At 42.1% G+C, this 16,865-nt stretch overlaps 3 protein-coding genes across 5 annotated transcripts; 1 reads left to right on the top strand and 2 right to left on the bottom strand.

The window, feature by feature from the left end:
* Window positions 1–100: 100 nt before the first annotated feature.
* On the bottom strand, window positions 101–4,227 carry trub2 (TruB pseudouridine (psi) synthase family member 2). Its single transcript, XM_084543413.1, has 8 exons — window positions 3,823–4,227; window positions 3,527–3,658; window positions 2,170–2,244; window positions 2,023–2,084; window positions 1,856–1,937; window positions 1,533–1,605; window positions 774–910; window positions 101–671 (listed from the first exon to the last, which is right to left on the bottom strand). Exons 1-8 carry the CDS (start codon window positions 3,938–3,940, stop codon window positions 349–351), a joined length of 1,002 nt encoding a protein of 333 aa, XP_084399539.1. The 5' UTR covers window positions 3,941–4,227; the 3' UTR covers window positions 101–348.
* On the top strand, window positions 3,615–7,622 carry hdhd3 (haloacid dehalogenase-like hydrolase domain containing 3). 2 transcript variants are annotated; one of them, XM_084543419.1, is made up of 4 exons: window positions 3,615–3,716; window positions 4,307–4,429; window positions 4,998–5,332; window positions 5,620–7,622. In XM_084543419.1, exons 3-4 carry the CDS (start codon window positions 5,003–5,005, stop codon window positions 6,013–6,015), a joined length of 726 nt encoding a protein of 241 aa, XP_084399545.1. In that variant the 5' UTR covers window positions 3,615–3,716; window positions 4,307–4,429; window positions 4,998–5,002; the 3' UTR covers window positions 6,016–7,622. The 2 variants fall into 2 exon arrangements, with proteins under 2 accessions (XP_084399545.1, XP_084399544.1); XM_084543418.1 differs by having other exon boundaries at window positions 4,307–4,595.
* Window positions 7,623–9,358: 1,736 nt separating this feature from the next.
* Window positions 9,359–15,164, bottom strand: tgfa (transforming growth factor, alpha). 2 transcript variants are annotated; one of them, XM_084543415.1, is made up of 8 exons: window positions 14,916–15,164; window positions 14,269–14,298; window positions 13,942–14,121; window positions 13,587–13,772; window positions 12,135–12,249; window positions 10,737–10,886; window positions 10,534–10,625; window positions 9,359–9,973 (listed from the first exon to the last, which is right to left on the bottom strand). In XM_084543415.1, the coding sequence occupies exons 1-8, from the start codon at window positions 14,953–14,955 to the stop codon at window positions 9,966–9,968; spliced, it is 801 nt and encodes a 266-aa protein (XP_084399541.1). In that variant the 5' UTR covers window positions 14,956–15,164; the 3' UTR covers window positions 9,359–9,965. The 2 variants fall into 2 exon arrangements, with proteins under 2 accessions (XP_084399541.1, XP_084399542.1); XM_084543416.1 differs by lacking the exon at window positions 14,269–14,298.
* Window positions 15,165–16,865: the final 1,701 nt, after the last annotated feature.

Here is a 16,865-nt window from a genome sequence, read left to right as displayed (position 1 = left end):
TATTGGTCTCGTCTACAAACCTAAAACAGCGTCTACTTCTCTTGTCACGCATGGTGGTAAAAAAATAAAACTTAATTAGTGCATGACAGTTAAACTTCTATCACAATCAAGCACATCGGCTCTTGTAGGTCATTTCTATTTCAATTTATTTTACAATAAATAAAAAAAAACTTCCATATTTACATTAACACAGAAACGTTTTATAGCAAACCAACTAACAAAACGTCCATTTACGTCCAATTTGAATGTTCAAAAGCAGGATCTCCGCTCAACAACGGCGTTGAGACGTGAGAAAGTTTCAGGGCTGTTGGTTTTTGTGATCATGGAGCTGCTTGTCTCGGCAACAGGTTATTTAATGCTACCAACCACTGCATCTTCGCTGGCGTCATTTTGCTGAGCAGCGGTTATGTTTTCTTCAGCTGTTTGTAACGATGGTTTCCTGCTCTGTGACTGGGAGCGTTTCCTATCTTTTTTCTTGAAGTGGTACTGTCGGACGGCCTCCTTGACGTCAGAAGCACCCCAGTGGTGATGGGTCAGGGCGTCCTCCACGGTGAACAGTCCGTCTCTGGTGCGTCTCACTGCCTTGCACATTGCCGTGCTGCGCAGTTCAAGTCCGATCTCGTGCACAACTTTGCGCAAATACTTTTGAGTTTCATTCAGGCACTGCACCTCTGTGAAACCAGGAGAGAGATGTATCAAACAGGATGAGATATTATTATTATTATTTTATTTAAATTGCTGTTAAATTTTGTGATCAATTGAAGACTATTTACCTAAAGTGAAGTTGGGGGGCTGGAAGCGAAGGCAGCGCAAGCCTGTCAACACAGGCGACGACTTCCCATCTGGACCCAGTAAACCTTGCACGGCCATCTCATAGGCTTCCTGTGACTTCATGTCCAAGTTGGAGTACCTGAATAGAAGAAAAGTCACATCTACCTAGATCTATATAATCATTTAGTACTTTCAATGATGTTTCACATACCCGGATCAGCCACAACATTATGACCACCTTCCTAATATTGTGTAGGTCTCCCTTGTGCCTCCAAATCAGTTGTGACTCATCAGAGAATGGACATGGGCCTACTGAGGGTGTCCTGTGGTGTCTGGTAACATAATGTTATTAGTAGGGGCCTTTGGGTCCTATGGGTTGAGGGGAGGGGCCTCTGTGGATCATCCCACAGATACTTGATCTAGTGAATTTGGAAGCCAGGTCAACACCTTCATGTTTTTTTTAGTTGTTCCTAAACTGTTTCTGTGTGTGTGCCTGTGTCAGGCTGCGTCCTGCTGGGGATGGCTGCTGCCATCAAGGAGTGTCATTGCTATGGGGTGGGGGTGCCTGGTCTGGTCTGGTCTAGGTGGGTGGTACATGTCTAAGTAACATCCACATGAATATCAGGACCGAAAGATTTCCAGCAGAACATTGAATTGTCACAGGATGGTCAATGTTATTTACTTCTCCTGCAGTGGTCATAATGTTGTGGCTAATTGGTGCATATCAGTGATGTAAGTGATACTAAATGTAGCTGACATACATCAACAAGGCCTTTTGGTTGGCTCCCTCCAGCATCGACAGCACTCTCTCCAGCTTATCAAGGGTGATGTGATCTAGTGAACAATTGACAGTGGTTAAAATACAACTACAAGCACACAAGTGAGCTTTAAACTTATGCGTGGCTGCTGAATAACACTGATCTGTCACTCAAAACGTTTTGTACACTAAGAAAAGTAACGTGAAGTCTGAAAGGAACAAAAGTGGCTGTATTTCAGGGAGAATGGTTGTATTAGAGGACGCTAAAGGCATCACTGTGCATAAACTAATAGTCCAGCTTTTCAGATGTAACGATCTAAAACATACCGTAAGTGGACTTTTCCACGACTCGACCTGTGTGTGAGAAATCTTGCGTCGCAGTCCCAAATTCACACTCCAACGTATAATCCTGGTACACATAAAACAGCATTAAACATGTCAGTATCCAATACTAATTATGTGTGACATAAAAACGAGTAGAAATGATAAATTACCCTCGTGACTCGTGAATTGTAGAGCTCATTCAGTGTCCTGTTCCCATTTCCAACAGCGAGAACTGAAGTTTAAAAATGCGTGACTATTAAATACAACGCTTGATGCTACTAATGGGTTTTCTCACATAACGAGCTTTAACATTATACCTAAAACACCAGAGGAGGGAGCGTCCAGGCGATGGCCTACGCCGACGGAAATATCCTGAAATTCTGGTCCGGTGACTGAAACACAGAGAAAATAAATTTTACTCACGGACACACAGCGTTCACAAGAGATGCTGTGAAATATAGAATGAAGACACACACTTCAAATGTGGATAGGGTCACAATTTTCCATACCAGCGTCATATAAACAACTTCTTAATATTTTTAATTATACGTGACAAAATCATCACCCTCATCCAGCAGATTTTCCAACTTTCCAACTTCCAAATTTGTCGTATATGTTTTACACTAGAAAGTGTCTCTTTTCATCCATTCAAGCCCCTAGAGCTGAAGTGATTAGTTGTTTGATCAATTTGTCAATTTAAAAAAAAGTACAATTTCCTTTTTGGTAATAATTTAATAAAATAAAATAAAAAATGACAAAATATTCTTTGGATGCAGCTCATCGGTGGTGGTAATTTGGGGGATTTCTTTGCTGCATATGTTAATAAACTAAAAATGTCTGGGCTTTGGACCATTGCCTGGGAGAAGGGACATTTCACAGACAAAAACAATCTGCATTTCAATCAGCAATAACAAAAATCACTGTTAGCTGCAGCCCTTTTATTCACTTTAATCAACTTTCTCATGAATACCTCGCAGCGAAGGCCAATAAGCCAACTACAACCGATCATCCATCTGCATCGTCGTGTTTATAAACTCGGGGCAGTTTAACAGAACTGCGGTGTTTATATTATTAAATCAAATCCATATTAAAAGTCAGGAATGAGGACCAGACTTCTTTCCTGATGCCTCAACACGACCATCTTTACCAATTACTTCACTGATCTGACACCAGAGCTGTCTTTTGTCTGGAAGATTTATACCGTATATATTGATTTAGTAGACAATAATCATGATTTAACCACATGTATTTATGGATCGTACGAGGCAAGTAACACCAGACCAGCCAGTCCAAGCAGAGCATTGCCCTCTAGTGCCCAGTCATCCGTTTTGCTTTGCTCTGCCTCTTCTTAATATTTACAACATCTTTATGAATATCTGGTTTCTCCTTCTCTCATTACCCTACAATACATTCATCAGTATGAAGTGGAATTTAATGTTAAATATGAGCCATACAACATTAGACATGACTGCTCGTGGTAGCAGCTCACTTCTCTTTATTCATCACAAGCATGCGGATGTGCATTACGACACCTAACAGATATAGGTTTGGAAATGGCTGATATATTGAATATTGATATTGATAGTCTAAGAAGTAGTTGGTGCAAATGATTTCCGTGCAATGAGCAAGTGACTCAGGAGATGGCGCTATGCAGTGAGGTGGTCATATACATACCCAGAGGGTGCTTGGCCAGTGCAGGCACTGAGGTTGCGGTCAGTGTGAGTGCCTTGGGTGCTTCCGTCTCACTGCTCGGGTGGGGCAAGAAGCGGACCTCATGAAGTGGCTTGGGGGGTGTAGCGTTTATACCTTAAAGGTGACACATTGACGGGTCAGTACGGAACCTTGATGCGGCTGAAGGTTAAAGGTAATGTCGAGTTGTTCCAAAACATTAACTGTATCATCCCCTACTGTCATAGCAGGCATGGACATATACCGTTTGATCACGGGTTTTAATAACGCGTTATCCTCACCTTTAAGAAGATTTGTCTCGATGGTGTCCCGTACGAGCTTCCAGTGAACACCAGAGGGTTTGTAGACACAAAACAGGCCCTCCAGCCTCCGAAACATCCGAATAGCTGGAGTTGCCATTGTGATAGTAATTTTCGGTTTCTTTAAAAAATATATAAATTACATCGCTTGACGCTTTTTAAGAAAAGTAACAGGAGTTTTGCTTTCTAAAGCATGTTGCTGTTCCTATTTGACTTTACTGCGTGTGTCCCTTTGCGCATGCGTACACGAAGACTCTGGCGGTTTATTGCCACCTTCGGAACATACTGCCGCCTGCTGGCCTGGCTGTATGGAAGAAAAAAAAAACATACAATATTGCATAAAACTCCATAAATGTACACTGTAGTCACCATAATAACAAATAAAACAATACGAAATAGTGTGTGTTAAGAACTTAGGTGACACAGAAAATTAAATATATATATATATATATTTTTTTTTATACAGGAGAATTAGCGCTGAAGGATAATAGTCCAACAGATGGCAGCAGCCCCTCCACAGGAAAGACGACGAAGAAGAAGAAGTCCGTCATCTAACCTTGTTTATGACAGTTGACAGAAACTGATATAGGTAACGTAACACCGTTTGTAATTTCAGGTCTTTGTTGTTATGGCTCAGTGACATAGCGTCATGTGCAAAAGGACGTTTAGCTGGCGGTGTTAAAGTGTACGAAGACGCTTTACGTAGCTAGGTGCGTTGCTCGGAACAAGTTACCAAGACGACCGTTTGCAATAAGGTGACGACATGGAGTTACGGTTCGCCACTTGTGTTATTCATTTATTAATGGGGACTTAAATCATGTGTAACGTTAGCTGCAGGGTATCCGGTTCCCTGCTCATTGTGCGGAGACAGTACAGGTGTAATGGCTGCAGTCCATGTTGTCGTGTTACTTCAAGGGCTGAAGTGTGTTAACTAGGCTATCAGTAAATAAAGTTATGGGTTGAACCTGTCATTTATTTAGGCGTTTAGGGGTTATATCAGTTTTCACATTGTAGTTTGCATTGAGGTTATTGTGTGGATCTCCATGATAGGATAATCCTTTATTTATCCCACAGTGGGATACATTTTTACATACATTTTTCCTCAGGTTTTGCTCAGCTGTTCAGTTGTCTCCTGTCCTGTGGTTTCTTTTGTGCAGGTGTGATGCGAGCTCCTCTGCGCTGGGTGCTGTGGGATGTGAAGGACACCCTGCTGAAGGTGCGAGCATCTGTGGGAGAGCAGTACTGTAAGGAGGCCGAGCGCATGGGCCTGAGCCTCAGTCCGGCAGAGGTCGACGCTGCTTTCCGGCAGGCCTACCGGCATTATTCCAGGAGGTACCCCAACTATGGCATCGCTCAGGGTCTGAACGGACAGTCGTGGTGGAAGGGGGTGGTACGGGACACCTTCTCTCAGTGCGGGGTCCAGGAACCTGCCCTGCTAAATACAGCGGCTAACAATCTTTACCATAACTTCTGCAATGCAGAAAACTGGGAGGTAAGCAGCCACAGACACATTCATGCACAAAAATTTCAGATTTGTAAAACGCGTTATATTTTGGATTTGAAATGTCTCTGATGATGTGTTGTGATATTAAATAATATTGTCTAGTTTAATTTGAAATAATACCCGACAAAGACAGCCTTTTTTTTTACTAATATGGGAGAACAGAACACATAATCGCAGTGGATCTGAATAGATTCCTCTGTAAAGCCATTTGATGTTTGCTCTTTTTAATCACTGTTTAAAGTTGTGGATAACTGTGTCATGTCCCCTTATTCCAGGTATTTCCAGACTCAAAGAAGGCCTTGGAGAGCTGTTCTTCTCTTGGACTGAAGCTGGGCGTAGTATCCAACTTTGACAGCCGCCTCGAAGCCATTCTACGTGCGTGTGGGCTGCTGTCGCACTTCAGCTTTTTAATAACATCAGAGGAAGCCGGTGTAGCAAAGCCCGGTCCAGCCATCTTTACACAGGCTCTGCAGAAATGTGGTACACCACCTGACGGTGTGGCTCATATTGGGGACCATTATGTGAACGATTACCTCGCCTCCCGCTCCATGGGCATTCACGGCTTCCTTTTAGACAGACACAACAAACATAACCAGTCGGATGTTCCTGAAGAGCATCGACTCAGCTCACTGGACATGCTGCCGTCACGGCTTCTGCAGCATATGGACTAATGCCAACAGTTACGGGGTTAAGTGCAAATCTACTGAGGCCAATGACAATTCAGTTAAGGAGCTAATAGCTGCATTTTAGCCATGCTGACTGGAGTCATCATTTACATAAATGATTTAATCCTCCTGTTAGACATGTATATTAATAAATCCTGAATATGTATATGTATATATTTGGGGTAAATACTTCAGAATTAGTCAAAGGTAACTGTGATCTAACAGAATGTGTTATTTGGCATTACTTAACAAGTCACAATCTTGATTATGACTCAAATCCACATAAAATGTCTGATGACTGAAGAGATAATATTTTATAGATCAATTTAACTGATAGGGATGTAACCTGAACCCTGACTGGTTGGCAGAGGCGTATAACTACAAAGCTGCAGTAACTTAGAATCTATCTTCTGATGTTTTGGTAAACTAAATTATTAGTTTAATAATAGTTAAATAATTTAACAGATAAATTAATGAAGAGATCAGTGGTTCTGAATGTTTGCAAACCTTCCGATTCTCAGTATTTTGGTGAATGATTGAGAGCAGTGGTTCTCTACTGGTCTGGCTTCGGGACCAGCCATCACCCCTTAAAGACAAGCCGTGACCCAAATCCGAGTAAATTTTCAGCTTCTCAAATTTATTGAATGATAAACCTCATCATGTTGCTGTTGCAGGTGCAAGCTTTCAGAAGGATTTTCTGGATGCACACAAAGCCTACAGGGTGCTGGTGCTGGTGCACCCGCACCGCCAATCACAACACCGCCATGCTGGCATGATAAGGGTCCGTGCTATATAATCTGTTGAGTTTTGCCTTGTACTGGTCAATTTCTATCTGTTTAAAGTGCACATTAAACTCTGACGGCCTGAAATCAGCGCTAGTGCCATTCATTCTTCCTTAGAGTTTTCCTGCCAATATGGCGGTGTCAACAACAAAAGTCACGTAACGCCAAGAGCTCTATGGTGTGAAATGCCGGATGTCACCTGCCACCTACTGTTAAGGAGTGTGAATCGATGACACCCTGTTGATTTATTTATTTTTTTCTTAACATATTTTTTGCCCAGGCAAAGGCCTGTGACCCACTTCTTGGTCACGAACCACCAGTTGAGAATCACTGATTTAGAGGCTTCGTGTGATTTAAATGAACATTAAAATCTGCATCTGCTTAATTAAACAGAAGTCGTCATGATTTGTTGTTAAAGGGAACGTGGCACAGATGAAGATGAAAACTACTAATGCGTATCAAACTCCACATTTAAACATGAAGCGACACTTTAACTGGAGCTACTAAGCTTTGAGCGTTCCTAATGATTTGTTTCAGGGCTCAGCACTGAGGAGAACAAGGCAAGGTTGCTTAACCCTATTACCTTTGTAAGTACTCTTATTTCAAACCATCTGGTCAGAGGCAGATACTAGAAATGTTGGGCAGAGGATCAAAAAGGCCCTGAAGTGGAAGTGGAGGAAAAAAAAAAAAAAAAAGACCAGAGTGGCATTTCAATTCAAAGCTCAGCTCCGGCCTCTTATGGGGAATAGGGATTGACATTCGTCCAAATCAGATTTAAAGGTTTACAGAGAATTTCCTGATGCTCACAAAACTACGTTCCACATGGTGTTCATGAACTGTGCAGAAAGTTTTTAATTTGCATTTCATTTTCCCTTTTTTTTTTTGCTTTGTTTTTAACTTAATTTTTATGTTTGTGTGCTAACGGGTATTGTGCATCTTTGGGGGAGCATCCTGAAGAGCTGCTTAATTCAAAGCTGGTTTAGTAGCTCAGCCAGACGGCTCTAAAGGGCTCCGCAGCAATCCAATTGCAGACATAATGGGATTGCAAAAACAAAACGAAGCTTCTCGTGCAGAGAGCGAAAGGGAAGAGCAGAAAAGATGGAGCATGTCATGAGGGAAGACATCAACCCGGTGACGTAGAAACCCGAATGAAACACAAGCTGCTTGCCATAGCAGGAACAAATGCTTTAACATGAATAGGTATAGATTCTATTAAATGAAGAGGACAAACAACAAGTAAACAAACTGAATGGCAATACAAAAGAGGGCCGAAACATTTCCTTCAGCTATAAAGGCACTCAAGAGTTTGGCTCTTTGTTCTACTGTGCCTGGGGTTCAGAGATACACGCTGGTATTTCTGCATCTTGAAACATTTGTTGGAAGAAGAAAAAAATAAAGACAGGCTTCAGGAGTGAAAAGAGGGTCACGCGATGAATCCGACGACACGATCGCGAGATGGAGCAGCAATTATCGAGCACATATAGAGGAAAAACAAACACACACACACGCACAGACACACACTTGCATATTTAATTCTTCATTGGAAAACGAATGGAGATAATAGAGGCTTTCCAACTGTGACAACATAAAGTGAAAGGATAATGCATCTTTTCAGGAGGTTTTCTATCGACACTCCATGTACACACTGAATATTTCCCCGTTTTTTTATATTTACACATCGAACGGCGTCATAGACACACATAATCTGCAATGCAAACATTAACAGTTGCTGTAAACAAAGACAAGTGTATCATTGCCTCAGAGATTTGGCATATAAACACCACCAGAATCTTTTTTTTATTATTATTTTCCCACACAAAGCACATATACATGTTTTATATCAACGTCAGTTCCCGATTCTTATTTTAAATTCCGTCACCATTAACTAATATACGTGTTCACTATATTTGTGATACTTCTAAAAGAGGATTGAGATGATAACTCGGAGGATCTTCTCTCTTGATGTGAATGAAATTAAATCAGAGGCAAGGCTATAACGGACCACTTTGCAAGTTTGTGGTGCTGTTGCTTTAAAAATACAAGCCGTGTTTAAGTGCATGCATGCTTAGGTTGGTGCGCACGATACCTCTTCTTCCCATCAGTGCTCATTAGAAACAACTCTGTTTGGCATCTCCCGAAGGAGGACGCGTTTTCAGGTGACTACATTGTGCTCAAGTGCATTTTTTTAATATATACATATATAAGAACAGTAAGCAAGCTTGCAGATTTAAAAAAGTAGAATAGGGTGAAAGTGGCCACCCAGGATGTGCACATGTTGGTACAGTTATAGCTTGCAAATAAATAAAAAAACAAAAAAAAAAAACTGATGCATGGTTGTGTTCAAGTACAGCTCAGGAATAAAAAATAAAATAACTGACAAATATTTAAGCTTCCGTAGCAACACTCATCAAGACTCATTTCCAAAACAATGCTGGAACAATGTTCAGTCTCTGTGTGTAATTGTCGATTGAAGTCCAGGAAATCAATGCGCAGGGTCAGCCCAGTTAACAATTCCTACTCCTGTCGGGTGAAGTGAGGTCCTTCTTTAAAAACAGACGCTAAAAAAAAAAAAAAAAGGTTTTTAAAGCATCGGTTTCCACCCGCCATAAATGATTAAAAATCTCCTTAGTGCTTGAAAAGTTCTCTGCAAATGTGTGCAGAGATATTAAAAGACAAAAATAGGAATTGGGGACTTATGAGTACTTGAGTAAATGAATAATTGTCCTCCCGCGGCCCGGGATAAATGCCGTTCCTATTTAGCATCCACGCAGGGTGATTAGTGGCCTCCTAGAGCATTTCTCATGTCCTCTACAGGCCAGCCATAAACAGCAGTCGGGACGCGGGGAGCACCTTCCCGCGCAGGATTTGGCGGCAGCTTCTTTCTCAGTTGCAGCGTCAGAGAGCATTTTGACAGAATCAAGGAGCGAAGTAAACACGTCCGTAGATCGTTGCAGTCCAAAAGTCCCAGTCGGTGGGCGGGAAAGACAAAACATCATGGGCCAATTAACGTCCCACATAAAGAAGGCCTACCTCAGTCACAGTGGAGATAATACCTCTCCACCTCTGGCCGGTGGTACCACGTTGGATGCAAGCCTGAGGGTTTGCGGGCCAGGCGGATGAGGAAAACTAAACACGGCATGATGCAAGCAACTCATGTTCAAGCAAGGAGTCTTCTCAAACCACTGAAAGGCAAATAATAAAACAATAAGTTTGCAATTCCCACTGTGATCTCAATAATATTTAATGGAATTTGACTTTGGATAGCCAATAAAATCACATAAAATTACCTACTGGCAGGTATTGGTATGCATTAGAGCGCCACTGCTCTCCAAAATCTGTTAAAATCGAATTGGTGAGCTGCACCGGTTCAGAATGACGGTGGCTGATCGTACAATTAATGATCCCGCTACTATAAATACTCAGAACACCAAACTTGGACTAACCTACAGCTTGACATTGTCCCCAACAAAGACTTCCTACAGAAAACCGCTGTGCCCAGTTGGTCTAACATAAATCCCAGTAACATCTAAACAACAGCCTGAACAAAGATGGAGAGATGCCATCCATCCATGTCCGTATATCACATATACTTCCACTGCAAATGAATAGCTGTGTCGTCACCCTCATCTTCACTGCTATTATGCTCCTAATGTACAGTTAATGCATCCCCTGCAGCTAGTATGTAAACGGAAATATGACCTTAAAATACACTTTTGCACGATAAGGAAGTAGAGACACGTACCGCTCTCAGACGGATAGCAGGGCGCTCGCTGCTTTTCTGCCATGTAGTGATGTGCGTGGCTCCTCCTGCGACAGTCCTGCCTCCACCAGCAGCTGGAAGGAGAAAAGGCAACGTGCAAACCGCTTAGACGTGACCGTGGCGTCGACTTCATGGTTGTTTATCGAGTGTGAATCTGACGAATCCGTTAGGGGGTAGTAACTTACTGTAAGAGTGTACACAACACCATGATGAGAACACACCCAATCACACACAGCACCAGCACCGTGGCGACGGTCTGCTGTCTGTGGTTGGTGGCTACGACGGCGAGCAGGTCCGCGTGCTCGCACCTCATCCCGACAAAGCCCGGATGGCACCTGCAGCATAGACAGAAAATCTAAATGAGACACTGATGCGTTTAACTTAAACCACAGCATCACTGACTGACTGGGAGGCTCTGACTAAGATCTCTTTACTTTACTTAATATCGGTCAAAGCATGACTGACCTGAGACTGATCTAAGGCCAATAAGGCATAACATTATGACCACCTTCCTAATACTGTGTAGGTCTCCCTTGTGCCTCCAAAACAGTTGTGACTCATCAGAGAATGGACATGGTCCTTCTGAGGGTGTCCTGTGGTGTCTGGCAACAGGATGTTGTTAGTGGGGGCCTTTGGGTCCTATGAGTTGAGGGGAGGGGACTCTGTGGATCATCCCACAGCAGATACTTGATCAGTTTGGGATCTGGTGATTTTAGAGGCCAGGTCAACACCTTGTGCTGTTTGTCATGTTTTTTGTTTTTTTTTTGTTGTTCCTAAACTGTTTTTTTGTGTGTGTGTCTGTATCATGCTGCCTCCTGCTGGGGATGGCTGCTGCCATCAAGGAGTGTCATTGCTATGGGGTGGGGGTGCCCGGTCTGGTCTAGGTGGGTGGTACATGTCTAAGTAAGATCCACATGAATGCCAGGTCCAAAAGTTTCCCAACAGAACATTGAATTGTCACAAGATGGTCAATGTTATTTACTTCTCCTGTCAGTGGTTTTAATGTTGTGGCTGATCGTAGTATAAACAAGAGGTAACAACGTCACTCTCATAAACAGAAATGCAAATGAACTTGAGCTTGAACTATTCATGTCTTGATGAATAGGCTACTAAATCTACTTAACATTTGAATATGTGTTTATCTACAGTCACCTTCAGGTAGCGAGAACATGATGCCACAAAATTGTTGCTGAAATTATTGAGGATAATTCAACAACTTCTGCAAAAATGGTATGTAGCCTAAAGACAGGTTTGTAGCTTATTGAACCTAAGTCACACAGCTCATAAAACACACCTGGATGTGAAAGGTGCTTTCTGTAGCTTTTTTTTTTTCCCCCAGCTTACCTAGATTAAAGGCTCAGCCCCATTTGCTCCAACATAATGTGCAGTAACAGACTTTTGAACTGTTCGGTGTAAAAATACTAAAATGACCAAAGTAATTCAAATTCCAAATGTACAAGATTGATCGTTGTGCATAGTGAAATTATGCAAGTACCAGCTATACCGGTAAGAGAGTTGCAGCTATACCGGTAAGAGAGTCCTCTTTTCATGTAATAATCCCAAACACAAATCTGCTGACTTACACGCATGCAGGTGTCTCCTCCAGTATCAGGAAGCGACACGTGCCATGGAAGCAGAAGTGCCGGTGAGAGTCCGGACAGTCGTCGAAATGAGACCGCACAGCCGCTGCCACGAATTCTGTTCAGAGGAAAGACCAAGTTAAGATTATGAGGTCAAGAGTCGCACCACTACTATGTCAGTTTGAACTGTTTGACCGTATAAGCCCTTAAATGCAGCAGTTCTCTCCAAAATTAGAAGTTCAAATTCAATCCAAATTCCAGAATATAGAACATGACACAGGGGAATATCATATATCTTAAAATAGCCTAAGCCTACAGAGACCTGAAACAACAGCATGAACTAAATCCTAAAGCTGACACCCACGCCACCAACGCCACACTGAAGCCTTTTGTTCCCAGGTGCGTGTGGATTTGTGGTGGCTTACATATCCCACTGCACCTTGGAGGGACAATTAGAGTCAAGAAAAGTCAAAGAAAACGCCCAGTGGGACGCCGTACACAAAAAGCTCCATCCATCAGTCGGCATTAGGACTGAGGAGAGAGAGAGACAGAGAGAGAGAGAGAGAGAGAGAGAGTACAACCCTCAAGGAACTAAAGTTCTTAAGAAGAAACTAAACCCTTCAGTGCGACTTTTGTTTTCTCCCCCACAAGCGGCTATCTCAGTTTTCACCCTGACAAACAAAACCACACGAAAAATATCTGGCTAACTGAGCGCCCAGACAAAACAACACGTGTGTTGCACGTAAGCTGTACAGTCAGACAAATTCCTGCATTAGTGACTCAAACAGAAGGTGGTGTTGCACAAGCATCCGAAACAGATGCAGCAGTGTGGCACTCATGGTGAGAAGGAGGATGAACATCCAGACGAGATATCTGCATTACAGCCTCCGTCACACACTCCATTCCAACGGTAAATGGGCTTTTGGATTGCAGCCTACGTGCATTGTCTCCTTCTTTCAGACTCTGTGAAAGCCCTCTGTTGTCCCTGAGGCATCTGCCTACCAACCCCTCTCTCTTTCCATGTGATTTTGGCAGCCGGACGAGGGAAACACTGAGACAGAGACCGGGCTTTAGGGGAAGTAAGATGCTTTTCAGATAATACTTCAACACTGTAGGTGCGGCTTTTTGTGAAAACGGCCGAACGTACACGTCATATACGCTTGCTAATAATCTTTCATTTGCTCCAATTGCTGCCCTCGCTCATGCTAAGAGAATCAATTATCAGTGCGCGCCACACTGTCTGCATGATGTTGATGCACTGCTGCTCAATGAGAAGCACTACAGTGTTGGGAACTCCTGCTGTGTAAGCAGCGCTGCAGTGAGAGTGGATCAGGAGCTGCCGTGAGGACAACTGGCACATTTTATAGGAAACACACAGAGTTATTTGTTGGGCGCTTGACAATGAACTCGAGCTGCATCTTTATCTTTGAGCAACGTGGCCGGGCAGAAACTTACTTTTAACTGGGCGGGTGCTGGCGGAAGTAGTTGTGACGGGGCTTTTGGTTGTGGCGCTCCTGCTGCTGGTCGTTGGGGAGCTGCCCGTTGAGTTGTCGGGAGCAGCAGCGGAGGTGGTATTGATGGAAACGGTGGCATCAATAATTGCTGAATTTGTCTGCCCTGCTCCAAATGTAATGAGGGGACCTGTTTAAAAAAAAATAAATAAATAGTGTGGGTGTGAAAATCCTCACACAATAAACCCCTGCAGGGGTGTCAGATAGGATGCATCACTGAGACGAGATAACGGGCAAACAAAACACCTAAAATGTGCTCATTTTCTCCTAGCATCATCACGTGCAGCAACACGACTCACTTTCAACCGCAGGGACGTTTGTCGCCGCTTCAATCGTTGCGGCGGTTGCGCTCACACTGCTGGCTGTCACAGAGCCACCGCTGGAGGTGTTTGGAGCAGCAGTGGAGTTCGTATCGATGGAAATGCTGGCTTCGATTGTAGCTGAACTGCTTGGCCCTGCTCCAAATGTAAAGAGAGAACCTGCAGAGAGGGGAACAAATAGCTGTTGATGTATGATACGATCCTGGTGTGGAGTGGAAATAAATGTGGGGATAACAATTAACATCCTGGGGGAATATAATGACCAAAAAAAAAAAAAAGAAAAAAAAAAGTTCACTGTAAACTCACCTTTGAGTACGACAGACATACTAAAAGTACCTATAGGAATATAAGAAAGGAAAACCAGGTGTCACATAACCTGCTATTATTATGAACAACCTGAGGGTTAGTCAATCTGTCCATGCACAGCTACGATCATGTGACCCGGTCTTCAATGAGATATTGATGCCTCATTGAGTAACTGGTACCCAACAATAGCAATAGGGTCAAGCACCCACTAAAAGGATGAGAACAAAGCACTATAAATACACCGGGCCAGATGAAGAGTCGGCAGTCACAGAGACTGAATCCAGATTATGAAAAAGGGGAGGAAGGATGTTTTGTTTTTGTTTTGTTTTTTAATAAAAAGACCCAATAAATTATATATCTAACATGGAATCTAAATAACACAGCAAATGAAGTTTAAATATGTGGAGTAATTCAATAAATATTAAGTAGAAGTGACACACACAGATCTCCAAGCACATTAAGGTAAATAGAACCAAACTGCACATTTTTCAACTTGAGCATTGCATTTGATTTATTTATTTTTTTTCCAAATCATAAACTTAACCACTGTTAACTAGTAACTTGACTTTTTCTTTTTTAACCAATTAGACAACTTGTGGTTGAAACTACAAATGAAACGCAAATCTCCTGCGAAACTAGCAGCTCACCGCTTATGAGGAAAATCGTATCCCAGAAAATCCGAGTCATCGTGAATGAAGACCGGAGCGACTCTACGGGCTGCCTCAGAGAAACGCGGGTGTGTTAAGAGACCACATTAGCGTTTGGTCGCAGGCTCCGGGACGAGCAGAGACACCAGCAGCAAGCAGCAGCAGAGGCAAGGAGAACATTTAATCCTGCGATCATCGAGCAGACCCGTCGACTGGTTTCAAACATCTGATCGACTCACGGTTCGGGTGTAATTGTAGAAAAGAAAAAAAAAAAAAGAAAAAAGTCTAGTTTTCTCTCCTGGCTTCTCCTCGGGATGTCCGAGCGTTTGACTCCACACCGTGTTCAATTGAGGAAACTCTGTAATCCTGTCAGAGCTGACCAATTAGAGGCAGAGGGGGAGGAGGAGGAGGGGGTGTACTCTCATTATGACCTCATTTGGACTGTTTTTTTTGTGTGTGTGTGTGTGTGTGTGTGTGTTAATTGTATTCATGTGCTGCATTATTTTTTATTAAAATTATTTTGCCAATATATGGGATTATATGAATTATTTGACTAATTCCATGCAAATGTGATTTTATTTAATCTGAAATTTAATTGTAAGAGATTCAATGTGGTGTCTTTATTACATTTCTCATCTAATTTACATAAATAATGATGCATATAATCCTCTTTGAAACAAGTGGAAAACCATAAGGCATTTAAACACACAGTGACACTTGAGATTTGACTCAGGTTTTATTGTAATACGGCAAAGCCCTTTGAAGAAAAACCTTGATTTTAAGCTGCATGAAAAAAATAAAATCCCTATAATTACAATCCTAAATGCTAAAAGTGTTGTTTTGCTTTACCGGTGGGGTTTACTGTAGCTTCGGTCCAGCCCGTCTGCTCATTCATCTGTTCGACAGATTGGTGCCGACCAAAATATCTTTTCAACTTCTGGACGCAGTCCCATGAAATGTGTGGATGTTTAAAAATACTGACAACTTCTAATGTTTTCTGTAATTCCATGACCTCTTGTCGACAGTGCTAACAAACACTGTACCAAGTTCAAGAAAGCTGCCAAGGCTCTCTAGGAAAGAAGTGTTTAATACTAAACACACAGTACACTTAGGAATACAGAGCATTGTGTTTCTCCTAAACTAATATTAATATATTTTTCTTAAAAAAAAAAAGAGTGTTTCTTCTTCTCGGTTCAAGTGCTTTAATTAAATAAATTAATTCAGCTCACTTCTCTTCCTTCAAGGAATCAATCAACCAATTTAATGATGATCCTGCAGCTTCTTTGAAAGTGTTCAGGTACATTTCTCTCATTTATTTTTTATTTTTTTAATCATTAATCCATCCTCTGCATTTGCTGCTGCTCAATGATGTGCTTTGATGGAAGGGCAATATGTCTCCACTAAGCAAACAAAGAGCAGCAGCAGCAGCAGCATTTCAAACCAGCTCCATCTGCTGGACGAAGTCGTTAGTCTGCTCAGGACACTTTTCTATGATTCAACCCTGTTCAGTTGAATCTGTCATTTTGTCTTTATGTACAGCAAACAGGACCAGTAAACCCTAAACACTAATGTGGCATTTAACATGAAGAAACCATGGACAGAACTTTGCTCATACCAATCCTAGACTTAATTGTAAATAATAATAATAATAATAACAATAATAATGACTACATTATATTAAAATATTTGAAACAAATATGAAGTAATGAAGTGTTGACCAAGCTGCATTCAATTCTTCGGTTTCTCTGAATCTCCATGGGTTTTTAGTCATTTCTCCACGTGTGCAGAAACGTGCTCCAACAAGGTTCAATATCAACAATAGTGAATTATTATCCATTCTTACAGCCCTGTCTCGTGTCCAAATGTAGATTTAAGCAACTGTTTAGGTTTACAGTAGGACTGCATGTGTCACTTTCCAGTATGAAGTTATTGTTTAATCAAACGTCTTCA

The sequence above is a fragment of the Chelon labrosus genome, assembly GCF_963514085.1.
Source record: "Chelon labrosus genome assembly, chromosome: 4".
Classification (NCBI taxonomy): Eukaryota; Metazoa; Chordata; class Actinopteri; order Mugiliformes; family Mugilidae; genus Chelon; species Chelon labrosus.
This window is presented reverse-complemented; position numbering and strand designations above follow the sequence as displayed.